Source organism: Heterodontus francisci, chromosome 1, assembly GCF_036365525.1.
Source record: "Heterodontus francisci isolate sHetFra1 chromosome 1, sHetFra1.hap1, whole genome shotgun sequence".
Taxonomy (NCBI): domain Eukaryota; kingdom Metazoa; phylum Chordata; class Chondrichthyes; order Heterodontiformes; family Heterodontidae; genus Heterodontus; species Heterodontus francisci.
The window spans coordinates 193,733,015-193,751,753 of NC_090371.1; the positions used below are offsets into that span (position 1 = coordinate 193,733,015).

The window sequence follows — 18,739 nt, forward strand, 5'->3', positions numbered from 1 at the left end:
CGGAGTGCCTTTGAATGAGGTACACCCCAACCACCCCCTCCTCTCCGTCCTGGGAGCCAGCAAGTAACCCACACAGGTTTGCATGTCGTGCTCCCCGCGTGGTGACAGGCCCACCTGCCACTGGGTTATTACCAGTGGCAGCGGGAACAGCTCCTTAAGGGCCTCAATTGGCAGTGGGCTGAGAAGGTCATCCACGGGCCTTCCCTCCACGGACTTAATTGGGGTAAAGGTGGGAAGGTGGTGGGGTCCCCACCCGCCACCATCCTGCCCGATAAATGTCCTCCCCACCTCCAAACTTGCCTAGAGGGAACAGCATAAAATCTAGCCCTTGGTGAATCTGGCGCCAGTGCTTAAATAATAACTTATCGCTACATAGTGACTGTAAATGAATTCTTCACTGCTCTTTGGTAGAAGTGGACCTCCAAGTTGGTACAGTTTCTACCGCTCATAGTGGGCATGTTGATGTCAGTGCAATTTGCCTGATATATGTGGTGGAAGCTGTGAAGAAGAAATTTAACAAGTATTTTGGTGCAAAAATGTATTTGCCCATGCAAGAAGTCAGGGTTCAAATCATACTTAGGCAGGCAATGTTAGACCCAGCTATAGGATGTGACAGTCTCAAATTACTTCCATTTTGCACCAGCTACAATGTGACTGCAAACATTATAAAGACAACTTTACAACAGTATCAGATGCCCAATATCTTGATGTTGGTGGGCAACGCAGTGCGAGATTAAAAAGTAGTCATGCATTATCCCCTGTAACGACGAGGAGCTCAACAAGCCAGCAGGAAGGACTTGCAAGAGTTCTAGAGATCCCGGGGGGCCTGGATATAGTGGGGCTGCTGTTGCGTTCTAAGCTGTTCTAATTACAGTCAGAAGGTGAGATTAACCTGATCGTAAAAGAGAGCCTGGAATTTGTGATCGAAAATAGGAAATAACTGCAATTTAAAGAGATTGTGAACAGCTACTTGAACTTCCCAAAATAATTGCCACACTTAATATGGTTTAAATGATGCCTTTGTAATGACACATGGCAATGACAAATGGATAACATGATTTGCCCAACATAGGAGTGTGTCCAGGATAAGTGGGGATAGTGTGCTCGGTGGGGATTGTATCTATCTAGAGACATAATGGGCTGATTTCCCTACAACACCCCACCCGCCTTGGTGCAAATTAGGAGGAACATACTTTTGACTTGACCAGAACATTAGGCCGATTTTGCACATTCCACACATTTAAGTTAGCCCAACGTACCCTAGGAGCAAACCTGCCCTATGGTAGAGCCTTGCCCTTAGACACAATATTGGCAAACAAGCTGCTGCTGAGAGACCTCCAGTAGTGGTACTGGCCACTACCTGCGACACCTTCAGTGTATAGTCTTCTACCCCTGAAGATCATATTGTATATCTAACTTAGTTTTCTTCCTTGCTGCCTTTCCATACCCACCAATCTTAACAGGGATAGATGCAGTGCCTAAGGCTCAGTTGCACTGGGCACTGCTCCAATAGGGTGTCCCACCAGCATAAATTGAGCAATATGAGTTGGAAAGCATTATTACATCTCTGCCTCATTAGCTTAGGAACTCCATGCTTGTGTCTGCTCTGGCTGTATATAATGTTGCTGGACTAGTAATCCAGAGGCCCCGACTAATGCTCTGGGGACATGAGTTCGAATCCCACCATGGCAGCTGGTGGAATTCAAATTCAATTTCAATTGATTAATAAATCTGGATAAAAAAGCTCGTCTCTGTAATGGTGACCTTGAAACTACCAGGCTGTCGTAAAAACCCAACTGGTTCAATCATGTCCTTTAGGGAACAAGATTGGCTGTCCTTTCCTGGTCTGGCCTACATATGACTCCAATCCCACAGCAATGTGGCTAACTCTTAACTGCCCTCTGAAATGGCCGAGCCAGCCACTCAGTTGTACCAAACCGCTGCAGAAAAATCAAAGAAGAATAAAACTGGACGGACCATCTGGCACTGACCTAGACACTGTAAACAACGACACACCTTGCCCCAGATGACCCTGCAAAGGCCTCCTTCTTAACATCTGGGAACGTGTCAAAATTAGGAGAGCGGTCCCACAGACTGGTCAAGCAATAGCCCGACATAGTCATACTCACCGAATCATACCTTCCGGCCAATATCACAAACTCCTACATCACCATCTCTGGGTATGTCCTGTCCAACTAGCAGGAGAGACCCACCATAGGTGGTGGCACAGTGTTATACAGTCAGGAGGGAGTTGCCCTGGGAGTCCTCAAAGCTGACTCCATACCCAATAAAGCCTCATGGCATCAGGTCAAATGTGGATAAGGAAACCTCCTGCTGATTACCACCTACCGTCCTCCCAGCTGATGAATCAGTACACCACCATGTTGAACACCACTTGGAAGAAGCACGGAGGGTAGCAAGGGCACAGAATGTACTCTGGGTGGAGGACTTCAAATGTCCATCACAAAGAGTGGCTCAGTAACACCACAAATTAATGGGAAAGGAATTGACTTGCACTTATGTATCAGCCTTAGCTCATTGATAGCACTCTTACCATGGAACAGGACTGTTGTGAATTCAAGACTCAAGCCAGAGACTTGAGCACATAGTCTCAGCTGATATTTCAGTGGAGTACTGCGTGAATGCTGCACTGCTGGGTGAGACGTTAAAATTTCTCCCAGAGAAACTTATATAGTTTCACAATACAGTTAGGTTTATGGGGACTTGGTGGTGCAGTGAAATAAGATCTGCTCTTTCATCTCCAAGCCCTGCAATCATTTCCCACCTAGAGCGATGGGATGAAAGTTTCTGTTTGTTGATGCCAGTTTCAAGGTTTTAATTCAGCTGTGAGTAGGCTGGGGTCCATAGCTTAAAATTGCCAAGAAAATCAGCAAACTCCCTTGGAGGGGCCACATAATGGCTGATGTTGGGGAAAGTGAAAAAAGGTAACACTGGCACATTAGGGGCAAGTCCTGGGGTTATTAGTTTATAAATGTCACTAAGAGTGGAGAGAATAGGAGATTTCTTTATACAAATTGCTGTTGGAGCAGGGAAGGCTTTGGCGCAGGGAGTGGTTGATGCAAAAACTATTGCCTGACAAGGGAAAATTGGATAAATATTTGAAGCATCAGGAGAAAATTGGATTAAAGGGAGACAGCAGGGCAGGGAGAATAGTTTTATATAGTAAAAACAGCTGCGAGAGACAGAATGGGCCAAAAAGCCTCTATGTTGTGAAGATCTATGGTTTAATAGCTCTACATATGAATCATGATGATTCTGGGCTTCAACATATTTAGAGCCAGTTTTTAGCCAAGGTTTTAGATGTTGCATCCATCTCCAAAATGGATGGTGTGAACAGAAACACACTGACACAATGGTTTGATTGGCCGCTTACTGTGCTCTCACTCCTCTCTGAGTTCACTGCCCTCCCCACCCTCCCTTAATCACTTCCTCCATATAAACTCCACGACCCATATTCGCAGCCATCCCCTTGACCTTCCCATCTCAGTGGCCTCATGACTCCCATCATATCACAGATAAGGCCATCCCTGATCACTTGCTTGCATCAATCGCCACCCACATCCTACCCCACCCCCCTCCCAATCCTACCGCCCTCTGTGTCCACCTCTGGAAAAAAATTCTCTCCCAATTCACTTACAACTATACTTGCAAAATTCTAACTGTCTAGCCTTTAGACCCCCATTCACCACCACATTTCTGCAGTGACTAATCTGCTGAATCATTCACTCACCTCCACTTTCTACTCCCCATTAAAACCATTACAGTCTCTCAGTTTGGCTGTTCTCCCCAGTATGACCCTCATCTCTGATCCAAGGGACGCAGACTTGAATAGATATGGTAGACAACTAGTTTAGCCATTCATTGTCAGATCTCAGAAAGCATTATCTGGCCCTGCTCCTGTCTGCTAAAAATTCTCACTATTCCAGGATCATTCTGGAATGCAAAGATAACTCCTGACTTTTTTGATCTACTACAAACCTTCTTCTTAAACCCCTCTCCCAGTTCCTCCACCCTCACCTCCAACAAGTGCGAGGAGCTCGTAGACTTTCTTGTCATTAAGGTTGAGACCCTCTGATCAGCTGCCTCTGTCGTTTCCCTCTCTTCTAGCCCACCAGGCCAAACCTCCTCTAATGTTACCCCTTGTCCAACTCTGAACTCTTATCTTTCCCTTGTTTTTCTAACTCCCTTCATGCCCTCTCAGAGTTCATCTTGTCCATGAGATCCACCTCCTGGTCCCATTAAACTGCTGACCATCTAACTTCCCTTCCTGGCTGATACGGATACTGCCTTCCCCACAGGTACTGTACCCTCTCTCTTTCAAATATGCTGTCATCCCTTCATTCTTCAAAAAAAAACATTACCCCTCCGTTCATGCAAACTACTGCCCCATCACCAACCTCCCTTTACTCTCCAAAATCCTCGAGCGTGTGGTTGTCTCCCAAATCCGTGCCAATCTTTCCTGAAACTCCATGTTTGAATCTCTCCAATCAGGTTTCCGCCCCTGTCACAGTAGTGAAATGGCTATCAAAGTCACAAATGACATTCTATGTGACTGTGACAAAGGTAAATTGTCCCTCCTCATCCTTCTTGACCTGAGTGTAACTTTGACATGGCTGATTAAACCATCCCCCTCCAACGCCTCTCCACCGTCATGTAGCTGATTGGGACTGCACTCACCTGGTTCAATTCTTATCTATCTTGTTGTAGCCTCTGGTGCGCTCCAAGGATCTATCTTTAGTCACCTCCAATGCTACCCCTCGGCAACATCACCCATAAACACAGCATCAGTTTCCACATGTACACTGACAACACCCTGCGCTACCTCACCACCACCTCTCTCACCCCAACCACTGTCTCTAAATTGGCAAACTGCTTGGCAACATCCAATACTTGTTGAGCAGAAATTCCTTCTGATTAAATATACCCATTGTCTTCAGTCCCCACAACAAATTCTGTTCCCTAATCACCGATTCCATTCCTCTACCTGGCAAAATTCTGAGGCTGAACTAGACTGTTTACAATCTTAGTGTCATATTTAGCCCCAAGATGAGCTCCAACCACGTATCTACACCTCACCAAGATAGTCTATTTACATATTCATAACATCGTTTGACTCAACCCCTGCCTCAGCTCATTTTTAAAAAACTTTTTGTTACTTCCAAACCTGACTATTCCAACACACTCGTCACCTACCTCCCATGTTCTACTACCATAAACTTGGTCATCCAAAACCCGGTTGCCTGTGTCCTAACATACACCAAGTCCCATTCAGCCATCACCCCTGTGTTCACTGACCTACACTGGTTTCCATTTAAGCAACACCTCTATTTTAAAATTTTCATTCTTGTTTCCAAATCCCTTCATGCCTTCATAACAACATAAGAAATAGGAGCAGGAAAAGGCCATTCGGCCCCGAGAGTCTGCGCTGCCATTCAAAAAGATCGTGGCTGGTCTTCTACCTCAATTCCACCTTCCTGTACTACCCTGATATCCCTTAATTCCTTTGGTATCCAAAAAATCCATTGAACTCTGTCTTGAATATATTGAACATCCACAGCCCTCAGAGGTGGAAAATTCTAAATATACACAACGCATTGAGTAAAGAAATTTCTCCTCGTCACAGTCCTAAATGGCCAATCCCTTATTCTGAGACTGTGGCCCCTAGTTCTAAACTTCTCAGCCAGGAGAAGCATCCTTCCAACATCTATCCTATGAAGTCCTTTATGAATTTTATATGTTGCAAAGAGATCACCTCTCATTCTTCTAAATTCCAAGGAATATAGTCCCAGTCTACTCAATCCCCTCATAGGATCATCCCCCAACACAGGAATAGTCCATTGAATGTTCATCGCATTCCCTCCAAGGCTCGATGATCATTCCTTGGGTAAAGAGACTACAACGGTACACAGTATTCCAGGAGTGGTCTCACCAAAGCTCTACACAATTGCATTAAGACTACTTTCCCTTTATAGTTCAATCCCTTTGTAATTGAGGCTAACATTTGCTTTCCTAATTGCTTGCTATACTTGCATGTTAACTTTCTGGGATTCATGTACAAGAACACCCAGGTCTCTCGGAACACCAACATTTCTCAGTCTCTCACCATTCAAAAAAATACTGCTTTGCTATTTTTCCTTCCAAAGTGGATAACTGCATATTTCCCCACGTTATATTCCATCTGCCATGTTCTTGCCTATTTGCTCAACTGGTCTATATCCCTTTGCAGCTTACTTTCCCACCTAACTTTGTACCGTCAGCAAATTTGGATACATTACACTGGGTACCCTCATCCGAGTCATTAATGTAGATTGTAAGTAGTTGAGGCTCAAGCTCTGATCCTTGCAATACCCTGAAAGTTACAGCCTACCAACCCAATTTCTGTTCATTAACCAATCCTCAATCCATGCCAATATATTACCCCCAATCCTATGAGCCCTAATTTTGTGTAATAACCTCTTGTGTGGTACCTTATTGATTGCTTTTTGAAAATCCAAATACACTACATCTAACGGTTCCACCTTATCTACCCTACTTAGTTACAACCTCAAAAACTCTTAACAGATTTGGTCAACAAAATTTCCCTTTCATAAATCCGTGTTGACTCTGCCTAATCATATTACGATTCTCTAAGTGCTCTGTTACTACGTCACTAATAATAGATTCTAGCATTTTCTGTACGATTGATGTCAGGCTAACTAGCCTAGAAGTTGCCTGTTTTCTCTCTCCCTCCTTTCTTGAAAAGTGAGATTACATTTGCTACATTCCAGTCCATGGGGAATGTTCTAGTATCTAGGGATTTGTAGAGGATCAAAACCAATGCATCCACTATCTCTTTAGCTAACTCTTTTAAAACCCTAGAATGTAGGCCATCAGGTCCAAGGGATTCGTCAACTTTAAGACCCATTAATTTCACAAGCACTATTCCCTTACTAATACTAATATTCTTAAGTTCCTCATTTCCACTAGACCTCACCGCTCCCTATTTTTGTAATCTCCCCAGCCTTAGAACCCTCCTGAGGTATCTGTACTGCTCCAATTCTCACCTCTTGAGCGCCTCCGATTTCAAACACGCCAACACTGTCAACCGTGCATTAAGTTGCCAAGATGCTAAAACCTGGAATTCCCTCCCTAAACCTTTCTGCTTCTATTCCTCGCTTTCCTCCTTTAAGATGTTTGTTTAAACCTACCTCTTTGACCAAGCTTTTGGTCATCTGCCCTAATATCCCTTTATGTGGCTCAGTGTCAAATTTTGTAGGGACAGGTGGGGATGCGGTAGGAATATGGAATTAGGGTAGGATTAGTATAAATGGGTGGTTGATGGTCGGCACAGACTCGGTGGGCCGAAGGGCCTGTTTCAGTGCTGTATCTCTAAACTAAACTAAACACTCTTGTGAAGTGCCTTGGGACATTTTACTATGTTAAAGGTGCTATATAAATGCAAGGTGTTATTGTACAAATTTCTATGGTTTTAGCTGGAATTACTAGATAATTACAGTCAACAAAATTACCATTTTATTATTGTAGAACAATTCCTCAAACCACAATATTGTTGACATTTTGAAATATTTATCAGGTCTCATTTGCAAAATTGATCATGACTGTCTCATCACGATTCAATGAGTTCAATACAAATGCAAACTTTCATCAGTATTGCTGAGATTCTAATACACATATTAATACTTACCAGCAAGATAGCCATGACCTCCGCAAGCTTCACGGAATTCTTGAACGCCTTGTTGAGCTGTCCACGAACCAAGAGATTTACTTGCACTAGACAACGCATGTATTTCTTTACCAAGCTCTGCCTATATAAAAAGAGTGGAAAAAATGTGAAAAGTGTTAGCAGTTGTGATATATTTTCTACAAAAGCAATGCAGTTGATGCACAAGAATGAATTTCTTGCCAAGCATTCATGGTAATCGAGGCTCCATGCTAGGAGTGTGCAAGTAGGAAATCTGCCCTATAATTTCACGTAGCCTGGATTTTCCGCCATGGTCCGCCTGATTTTTGGGTGGTAATATGGTGGTGGGGTAGGACGAAAACAGATGGAGCTCAGCTTCATCCATATACTTCTCTTCCTTCTCTGCCAAAAATTCAGGTTCAGTCTATTCATCCTTCTATTGAATTCTATACTCTCTCAATGGCAAAACTGTGCAAGATGCAGTAGACAGCTTTGGCTTTTGAGACCTTGGCAGGGCTAGCTATCTAGCAAGCCCACTCCCAATCTGTGCAAATAGTGGAATTTCTGCTGGAGTTTAAATGGCATGTTCCTCCAGAATACTGTGTTTGCGTTGTGTGATGTTCATGGGTTTCACAGAGGCCATCAGCCATAGTTCCTCAGTTCCCAAGAAACAATAGTGAATTAACCTTAATAAAATGAAGGCAATTTTGGATACTCCCAGTATTCATTTATATGATTAAGTTGGTATAGATCAAGATCATCTGGACATTAATAGAATGGCACTCATCCTTATTCATTTCACATGAGGAACAAGTGGCCATATGTGCAATCAATGAAGCCCTGCCTGGGGGAAAAAATGCTGCATCCTCTGAAGCTGCTGCATTCTGTTCACGAAGAAAGTCATGATTTTTTTCCTCTGGTAACCAAGTCACTTTCAATTTTTTTTGATACATGTATGATTGACTGGTTGGCAAATGTCCTCAATGGTGTCTTGGAAGGATTCCAATGGCATTAGATGTAAAGCTCTAATCACTTTCACAGCCATGGGCAGGCTTGTCTATGTGGTGGAAGTTTACTCGGTCAACCTAGAGGAAACATTGTAACTTTAATGACTGCCTTCAAGGTGAGCTGCAAAGGACAAAGGCACTTTTTTTCTCACGTACACAGCTGGTTAAGTCTAGTTCTTAATACATGGCTCTTAGACTGAGGACAAATTGGTGCATTTGTAATTGCAAATGCCTTTCTTGTCACCACAGAAACTGCTGCTCATCATATAAATCATGGAGTGCCACTGGAATCCCCAAGGAATTCCCATCTTGACCAATTTGCTTGTGGAAATGAAAGCAAGAGTGCTATAGAAAAAGAAATAGGCAGATAAAAGCCTTCATGGTTGTATGCCAATGTGTCCTTTATCTTTTAATGTGTAATCACTTTTTAACCATGTATCTGTTCCTTTATTTTCTTTTGTATTAATGAATGTAGACTAGTTGTGGCAGTGTCTCGTGTGTGTGGAGTCTGTCTCATGGTGGCAATATGGAGCATTGAAGTACCCAAACTGAAGTCATCTAATGAACTGTACTGTGTACCTGAAGGCACAAGGCAGGATGGTCAATTTGGTCATGACTGAGCCTTGCCAGAATTAGCAAGGTGTGTAAAAACAATTAAACTGAAAAAGTGCTGGCATCCAGGAAGAGATACAGGCCTTGCTCATTAAGAGCTAAAAAAAAAGGTCTGCTCATACCAGCCTGGAGGTTGATAATTCTGCTCGATAGTGAAGCAGAGCTAAACTGTCGTTGTTATCTGAAGCAGTGAGCTTTGAAATTCCTGCATAATGCCCAAGTTGGCAACCACCTGGAGAAGGGTTTTGAAAAGGGCAGTGAGGTAACTGCCGACTAATTGAAGGAGTTAGACAGGTTTGACCTTATATGGAACAGGGTCACAGCAAAAAGAAATTAAGAAAAAGCCCACAGGAACATCTTTTCTGCAGTCGTTAGGGAGGCGTGGACGGTCATCTGGAAGTCACACACAGAAGATTCATCAGCAGACTGACCACTGAGACAGACTCCAACTCACAGGGCTGCTAAGTAACTGGTATTATTATGAGTATGTACTATTGCTTAGTGGTGTAATAAAAGTGTACCACATCTAGTGGAATAGTATCCAAGTTGTTGTGTGCCATTGATACACAGAGCAAGGGCTAGAACCTTTAGACCAGAGAGAGGTTCACAGAATCACAGAATAATACAGTGCAGAAGAGGCCCTTCAGCCCATCGAGTCTGCACCGATGCATTAAAACACCTAACCTGTCTACCTAATCCCATTTGCCAGCACTTGGCCCATAGCCTTGAATGTTATGACATGCCAAGTGCTCATCCAGGTACTTTTTAAAGGTTGTGAGGCAATCCGCCTCTACCACCCTCCCAGGCAGGGCGTTCCACACCGTCACCACCCTCTGGGTAAAAAAGTTCTTCCTCAAATCCCCCTTAAACCTCCTGCCCCTCACCTTGAACTTGTGACCCCTCGTAACTGACCCTTCAACTAAGCGGAACAGCTGCTCCCTATCCACCCTGTCCATGCCCCTCATAATCTTGTACATCTCGATCAGGTCACCCCTCAGTCTTCTCTGCTCCAGTGAAAACAACCCAAGCCTATCCAACCTGTCTTCATAGCTTAAATGTTCCATCCCAGGGAACATCCTGGTGAATCGCCTCTGCACCCCATCCAATGCAATCACATCCTTCCTATAATGTGGCAACCAGAATTGCACACAGTACTCCAGCTGTGGCCTTACCAAAGTTCAGTACAACTCCAACATGACCTCCCTGCTTTTGTAATCTATGCCTCGATTGATAAAGGCAAGTGTCCCATATGCCTTTTTCACCACCCTATTAACCTGCCCTTCTGCCTTCAGAGATCGATGGACAAACACGCCAAGGTCACTTTGTTCCTCGGAACTTCCCAGTGTCAGGCCATACATTGAATACTTCCGTGTCACATTACTCCTTCCAAAGTGTATCACCTCACACTTTTCAGCGTTAAATTCCATCTGCCACTTTTCTGCCCATTTGACCATCCCATCTATATCTTCCTGTAACCCAAGACACTCCACCTCACTGTTAACCACTCGGCCAATCTTTGTGTCATCCGCGAAATTACTGATCCTACCCCCCACATAGTCATCTATGTCGTTTATAAAAATGACAAACAATAGGGGACCCAGCACAGATCCCTGTGGTACGCCACTGGACACTGGCTTCCAGTCACGAAAACAGCCGTCTGTCATCACTCTCTGTCTCCTACAGCTAAGCCAATTTTGAATCCACCTTATCAAGTTACCTTGTATCCCATGTGCATTTGCTTTCTTGATAAGTCTCCCATGTGGGACCTTGTCAAAGGCTTTGCTGAAATCCATGTAAACTACATCATCTGCACTATCCTCATCTACACACCTGGTCACATGCTCAAAAAATTCAATCAAATTTGTTCGGCATGACCTCCCTCTGACAAAGCCATGCTGACTATTCCTAATCAAATTTTGCCTCTCCAAGTGGTGATAGATTCGCTCCTTCAGAATTTTCTCCAATAGTTTTCCTACCACTGAAGTGAGACTTACTGTTCTGTAGTTCCCTCGGGCTTATCTCCACAACCTTTCTTAAATAGTGGGACCACATTAGCTGTTCTCCAGTCCTCTGGCACCTCCTCCGTGGCCAGAGAGGAATTGAAAATTAGGGTCAGAGCCCCTGCAATCTCCACCCTCGCCTCCCACAGCATCCTGGGACACAAATCGTCCAGACCTGGAGATTTGTCCACTTTTAAAGCCTTCCAAAACCTCCAATACCTTGTCTCACCCTATGACAATTTGCTCAAGAACCTCACAGTCTCTCTCTCTCTAAGTTCCATATCTACATCGTCTTTCTCTTGGGTGAAGACAGATGTGAAGTATTCGTTCAACACCCAACCAATGTCTTCTGACTCCACCCACAGATTTCCCCCTTGGTCCCTAATGGGTCCTACTCTTTCCCTGGTTATCCTCTTCCCATTGATATACTTATAGAATATCTTGGGATTTTCCCTACTTTTACCAGCCAGAGCTTTCTCATATCCCCTCTTTGCTCTCCTAATTGCTTTCTTAAGCTCCATCCTACACTTTTTGTACTCCACTAATGCTTCGATTGATTTGCTCTCCTTGTATTTGCTCAAAGCCTCTCTTTTCCTATTCATCGTACCCTGAATGTTTCTGGTCATCCATGGTTCTCTGGGCTTGTTGCTCCTACCTATTACCCTAGAGGGAACATGTTGGGCCTGTACCCTCCCCATTTCCTTTTTGAATGCCCCCCACTGCTCTTCTGTAGATTTCCCGACAAGTAACTCTTTCCAGTCTACCTTGGCCAGATCCTGCCTTATTTTACTAAAATTCGCTTTCCCCAATCCAAAACCTTTTTTTGCAACTTGTCTATTTCTTTCTCCATAACAAGCTTAAATTGTACTATGTTGTGGTCGCTATCACCAAAATGCTCCTCCACCAACACATCAATCACCTGTCTGGCTTCATTCCCCAGAATTAGGTCCAGCACTGCACTCTCCCTTGTTGGATCCTCTACATATTGAGCTAAAAAGTTCTCCAGTATACATTTTAAGAACTTCACTCCATCTAAGCCCTTAACACGATGACTATCCCAATTAATGTTGGTTCTTACATGGTTTATATTAATTTTCTAGAGCTAATTTAATTTGGGGGAATGAAAAATGAAAACACCTGGTTTGAGAAGCTGACAAACAAACCTGGGGTGGTTACAAATCAAAGGGTAGCCCATTTAATAAGGTCATAACGGGAAGTAAAGGCCTGCTACCCGACCCGAACCCAACTGGACCCAACGACATGTCGGATTCGAGTCGCACTTCCAGGTCCAGCATTCGGGCTCAGGTTGGGCCGGGCCAGATCGGACTCGCTCTATCACCACCTCAGGTAAGTGACCCTCATGTTAATTTACTTTTTGGACTTTAAAGATGGTTTTGCTACAGTTATTTTAAGCTTATGCAGGTAAGGAACAAAGTCAGGTCAGGCGCAGGAAAAAATGAAAGGAGTTGGGCCGGGTTGGGCTCGGGCTGGGATGAGGTTCTGTTGGGCTCAGGTCGGGTCTCATTTCCAGACGCGAGCAGGCCTTTAACGGGAAGCGCGGAGACAGTGAATTTTGTGGAGGTGGTGGGTTTGGGTTGGGTCGGCTCACTCTTCCGGGTCCTGCTTTTGGGCTCGGGTTGGGTCGGACATACACAGTATTAATTGGACTTGAAAAGTTGTTTAAAAAGAAACGGATTCAGAATCAAAAGGCAGGTAAAAGGGAACATTCCAGTGGTCGGGTCAGGCTCGGGTCGGGTAGGGTTGGGCGTGGGAAAAAATGGAGGGACTTGGCCGGGTCGGGCTCGGGTCCGATGTGGTTCTGTCATTTTTTTTTCTGACCTGAGTAGGCCTTTACTCCTGTCGCTGGACCGAAAAGGTGAGGGGACCCTGCCTCAGCCTTTGTGGTACCCATGGAGCGATCTTCCAGTGTTTTGAAGGCTAAGCGTCTCACGCCAGGATTTCCGTTCTTTAAAGACAGAGATCCTGCCTCCAAGAACTGCCAGCCACTCACAGGGCCAGCAGCTCAGCAGGATCAGCAGCACCACCAGGAGCGGTGGCCACTGCCAGCATTGCAGAGGCCTTGGACTCAGTCTCAGTGGTGGACGTCCAGACCTCAGGTAAGTGAGGCAGGGTTGCCGGGACCAATATGGAAGGCTCCGGTGAGTGGGTTTGCGGGTGTGGGTGTAAAGCCCAGGGCAGGGGTGTCCTGGGAGGTGCACTGTTTCCTGGACAGGGCCCTATATAGGTCACAGATTGCCCAAGGAGGATGGGCACAAATCCCCCCTGCCCCTCGAGCTCACAGGGAGGGTGCCTGTTTTAAAATGTGCCCTCCCCTATGGGTGGAGGCACTCCCCCCACTGTCCCACCACTGGTCAGATCCCAGCGGTGGTGGTAGAAAGAGCCCCTTAAGCGCCTCAATTGGCCTCTGGGCAGGAAGGCCGTCGTTGGCCTATCCCACCCCCAGCAAGATTGCATGGCAATGGGCCCTCCGCCCCCCTGCCTATGACCTCACCTCGAGGAAGTCCATAAAATCCAGCCTAGTGCGTCTGTAGCTACCTCCATCAGGAGTTTTAATTATTCATGTGATCTCCCAGAACAAAGAGAAGATTTGGAGTTGGAAATAACTAGCTTAAATTGCCACCTGGGACATTCCACGTGTACCACATGCTATGGAGATAGATGTTGCTAGGGAGATGCCTTTTGAGGTCTGAGTTTTTTTGTGTGCTTGCTGTTATAGTCTGTCAGTGAGTTGGCTTTTAGACAGTCAGTTGGCTTTTAGAAAGCTGTGGCTTTGAAAGCAGTTGGACTCAGGAGCAGAAAGGCCATCAGGAACCAGGGGTACTTTTGTTTTGATGCAAGCCCATGCTCAAGCTGGGAAATCCAGATTCGTGTGGTGTTGAAGGTGAACTGGACGATTTGCTTAGCCAAAACTAGAGGGAGAATTCCCAGGAAATCTCAAACCTCGGAAGACAGCTGAGAAATTAAGGAAATCAAAGTGAAATTCATAAGAGCTGCGGTATATTTTGGATTGGTGCTAGGAGAAGTGAACAAACCACCAAGATCCTGTAAAATATAGGGGACTCTGGATGGAAATAACAGTCAAACGAGGGTGTTCTGGAGTTTAAAGTATTGATCTTCATGTTCTTAAGTTTAAAATATGTGTTTCTAAATTGTAGCATTAAGTTAGTAGTATTTTGCTTTGTTTAACACTTGTACAGTAAAGTTGTTGTTTAAAACATGAAATCTTGCCGCACAATTCTTTCAGATAATAACTGGGGATTCGATGTTTTCTTTTTAAAAGTCAACGGTCCCTAACGGGATCGTAACACTCGCAATGCAATAAAATCAGGTCTGATGAAATGCAATACTCAAAGTGTAAGGTTTCCAATAAGGCAAAAATTTCAGTCTGCTAATCTTCTTCTTTGGGCCTCCTTATCTCGAGAGACAATGGATACGCGCCTGGAGGTGGTCAGTGGTTTGTGAAGCAGCACCTGGAGTGGCTATAAAGGCCAATTCTGTAGTGACAGGCTCTTCCACAGGTGCTGCAGAGAAATTTGTTTGTCGGGGCTGTTGCACAGTTGGCTCTCCCCTTGCGCCTCTGTCCTTTTTCCTGCCAACTACTAAGTCTCTTCGACTCGCCACAATTTAGCCCTGTCTTTATGGCTGCCCGCCAGCTCTGGCGAATGCTGGCAACTGACTCCCACGACTTGTGATCAATGTCACACGATTTCATGTCGCGTTTGCAGACGTCTTTATAGCGGAGACATGGACGGCCGGTGGGTCTGATACCAGTGGCGAGCTCGCTGTACAATGTGTCTTTGGGGATCCTGCCATCTTCCATGCGGCTCACATGGCCAAGCCATCTCAAGCGCCGCTGACTCAGTAGTGTGTATAAGCTGGGGGTGTTGGCCGCTTCAAGGACTTCTGTGTTGGAGATATAGCCCTGCCACCTGATGCCAAGTATTCTCCGAAGGCAGCGAAGATGGATTGAATTGAGACGTCGCTCTTGGCTGGCATACGTTGTCCAGGCCTCGCTGCCGTAGAGCAAGGTACTGAGGACACAGGCCTGATACACTCGGACTTTTGTGTTCCGTGTCAGTGCGCCATTTTCCCACACTCTCTTGGCCAGTCTGGACATAGCAGTGGAAGCCTTACCCATGCGCTTGTTGATTTCTGCATCTAGAGACAGGTTACTGGTGATAGTTGAGCCTAGGTAGGTGAACTCTTGAACCACTTCCAGAGCGTGGTCGCCAATATTGATGGATGGAGCATTTCTGACGTCCTGCCACATGATGTTCGTTTTCTTGAGGCTGATGGTTAGGCCAAATTCATTGCAGGCAGCCGCAAACCTGTCGATGAGACTCTGCAGGCACTCTTCAGTGTGAGATGTTAAAGCAGCATCGTCAGCAAAGAGGAGTTCTCTGATGAGGACTTTCCGTACTTTGGACTTCGCTCTTAGACGGGCAAGGTTGAACAACCTGCCCCCTGATCTTGTGTGGAGGAAAATTCCTTCTTCAGAGGATTTGAACGCATGTGAAAGCAGCAGGGAGAAGAAAATCCCAAAAAGTGTGGGTGCGAGAACACAGCCCTGTTTCACACCACTCAGGATAGGAAAGGGCTCTGATGAGGAGCCACCATGTTGAATTGTGCCTTTCATATTGTCATGGAATGAGGTGATGATACTGAGTAGCTTTGGTGGACATCCGATCTGTTCTAGTAGTCTGAAGAGACCACGTCTGCTGACGAGGTCAAAGGCTTTGGTGAGATCAATGAAAGCAATGTAGAGGGGCATCTGTTGTTCACGGCATTTCTCCTGTATCTGACGAAGGAAGAACAGCATGTCAATGGTCGATCTCTCTGCACGAAAGCCACACTGTGCCTCAGGGTAGACGCGCTCGGCCAGCTTCTGGAGCCTGTTCAGAGCGACTCGAGCAAAGACTTTCCCCACTATGCTGAGCAGGGAGATTCCACGGTAGTTGTTGCAGTCACCGCGGTCACCTTTGTTTTTATAGAGGGTGATGATATTGGCATCGCGCATGTCCTGGGGTACTGCTCCCTCGTCCCAGCACAGGCATAGCAGTTCATGTAGTGCTGAGAGTATAGCAGGCTTGGCACTCTTGATTATTTCAGGGGTAATGCTGTCCTTCCCAGGGGCTTTTCCGCTGGCTAGAGAATCAATGGCATCACTGAGTTCCGATTTGGTTGGCTGTATGTCCAGCTCATCCATGACTGGTAGAGGCTGGGCTGCATTGAGGGCAGTCTCAGTGACAGCATTCTCCCTGGAGTACAGTTCTAGGTAGTGCTCAACCCAGCGGTCCATCTGTTTGCATTGGTCAGTCTGCTAATAGCACTAACACATCCAACATATCTTTAAGAAGCCAATTTCAAAGGGCTCCAGCATCTCTTATAAACGAGAAATTTTAGTAGGGTCACTGGTTGAGAACAAAAAAATGCAGGTTCAGCATGGGATCAATTTTCAGCTGATTGTACTAATAAGTAGAGTCAAGGACACTCTTTCATACTGGTAACAAATAGCAGGCATTGTCAGGTCACTGTGCCACGCTTAGAGAAGTGCAATGATGAAAAAATACAAACTCAAACTGAAGAGGTATAAAAATTGACTTTGCTTTTTTAAAAATAATGGATAACTCTGCAAAAGATGGCCGCATGCGTATTCAAACATTACCATACTATCTGTTTAGAACAAAGGAGGCCTAACTAGGTTGAGAGGTGTCAATTACACCCATCCTGAAACATTCCTGAATTGAATGGGTTCTACTGAAACAAAGGAGGTATGAAGTAGAAACTTCATAAATGGATTATTCTCATCCTGGGTCATTGTGTGATCACCATGAGAGAGACATCAAAGCATCTCCTATCAGAATATGATGTGACAAAGTTTTACCTTAAAACAGCAGTGACTGACTGAGTGACTGACCCAGAAAGAAGCAGCACCAAGAAGCTTATCCAGCTAAGAGCTGGGGAGGAAATTCAGCAAGCCAGAAGGAAGACATCCTGTTGTGAATTCTACATGTCCAACCTAGGCAGCAATGAACTGAAAGTGATCCTCTGTCTTCAAACTGAACTTTCCACTAAGAGAGAAACGTACCAGCAACTCAGACCTGCAACCAACGAGATCTTGACTTCTGAGAGAATTCAATGGTTTACCATGAACCCCAAAACCCTATCTCACTTGAAAACCACTTATCCTTTTTCCTCTTTATCTGTCTCTTTGTGCACGTATATGTGTATGTGTGTGTGCATGTATGCGTGACTGGATGCGTGACTGGATGCGGTTGGGACAATTTCGGGATAAGGCATATTGCTCAATAAATAATTAATCTTCTGTTTTAACCCTATGAGGAAACCTGTCTCTGTCTGTTTACTTGACAAATAAAATACAAAGGGTTAAACCCCCAATAACAAAAACACTTGCTGTGGTCAGGTGGGAGTTGAACAGTTGGTACCACCCACACACCTCACCACATGGCTCTAACAACTGAATCAGGCAAGTCAATTTGTATGCCCAAATCAGCAAGATGCCCTCTTAAGACAGGTACGTACTTTCAGGGAATAACTTCGTTTGACTGGTATTGTAAAAAAAGTTTTGGCAATTTTCAAAAGCAGATCCAGCTCCACAGGATACATGTGTACTACTTTGTAATAATCCTCACCTGTCTTTCACTCTTGTCCTTGTTCAATAATCCCATTTGATATTCAACATAGTTCATGGTCAGTGACTTGAAAAAGTGGTCTAGTGCATAGGTGGCTGCCAAATAGGGAATAAGACGGCATTGCTGAAATAAAAGAAAATATTTCGCTTAACTTGTATCACACAAGAAAAATTACTGATAAAAAAAACTCATTTCCCATGGGAGTTGTCTGATCTTTTGCTGTGATTCCAGCAAAAGGCTTGAAGAAACATGGTAAACAGATGTTTCTGCCATTTCTCTGAAGTTTCTGTTGAAGTTAGGCTGGAGATCAAAGAACCTCTAGAAATACTACCCCAACATTTATGGCAATTACTGTTGTTACGACCAGGTGAGAAATGTGTCTATGGGTCTGTTACTATCTTCATCTGGTCTTATTGTAACAGGGTTTAATTTTAAACACACTGTGTTTTGAGTTCCCCTTTTTGTGAATCCTTGTTCACAGTTTCCAATTACAAGGCACAGAAATGGGCACACCAGGCTTTGACCCTGAAATTAAATTTATTTAAACCTTAAACTTAAACTCTAATACGGTTCACGCCTACGTATATACAATGTGCCCAAGCTAGCATGCACACACGATATATACATGCAGATAGGGACAGAAAAGAAAAGAAAAGATAAGGTGGAACAGTTTGAGGCAATATCTTGTCACGGTGCTCTGAGCTCACAGTTTAGTCCTTTTGTAAGTAGTCTTGCTTTCGTCGA

The 18,739-nt window shown here is 44.8% G+C and overlaps 1 protein-coding gene across 3 annotated transcripts in view; it reads right to left on the reverse strand.

Annotated features, from left to right (window-relative positions):
- Nucleotides 1-18,739, reverse strand: part of acox3 (acyl-CoA oxidase 3, pristanoyl) — a 192,686-nt gene that overhangs the window by 97,682 nt on the left and 76,265 nt on the right. For all 3 annotated transcript variants that reach the window (XM_068039930.1, XM_068039922.1, XM_068039915.1), the window contains 2 exons: nt 17,996-18,118; nt 7,706-7,826 (listed from right to left, as the gene is read on the reverse strand). In XM_068039930.1, the coding sequence (XP_067896031.1) occupies nt 7,706-7,826; nt 17,996-18,118 (244 nt within the window). The remainder of the gene's footprint in view (nt 1-7,705; nt 7,827-17,995; nt 18,119-18,739) is intronic.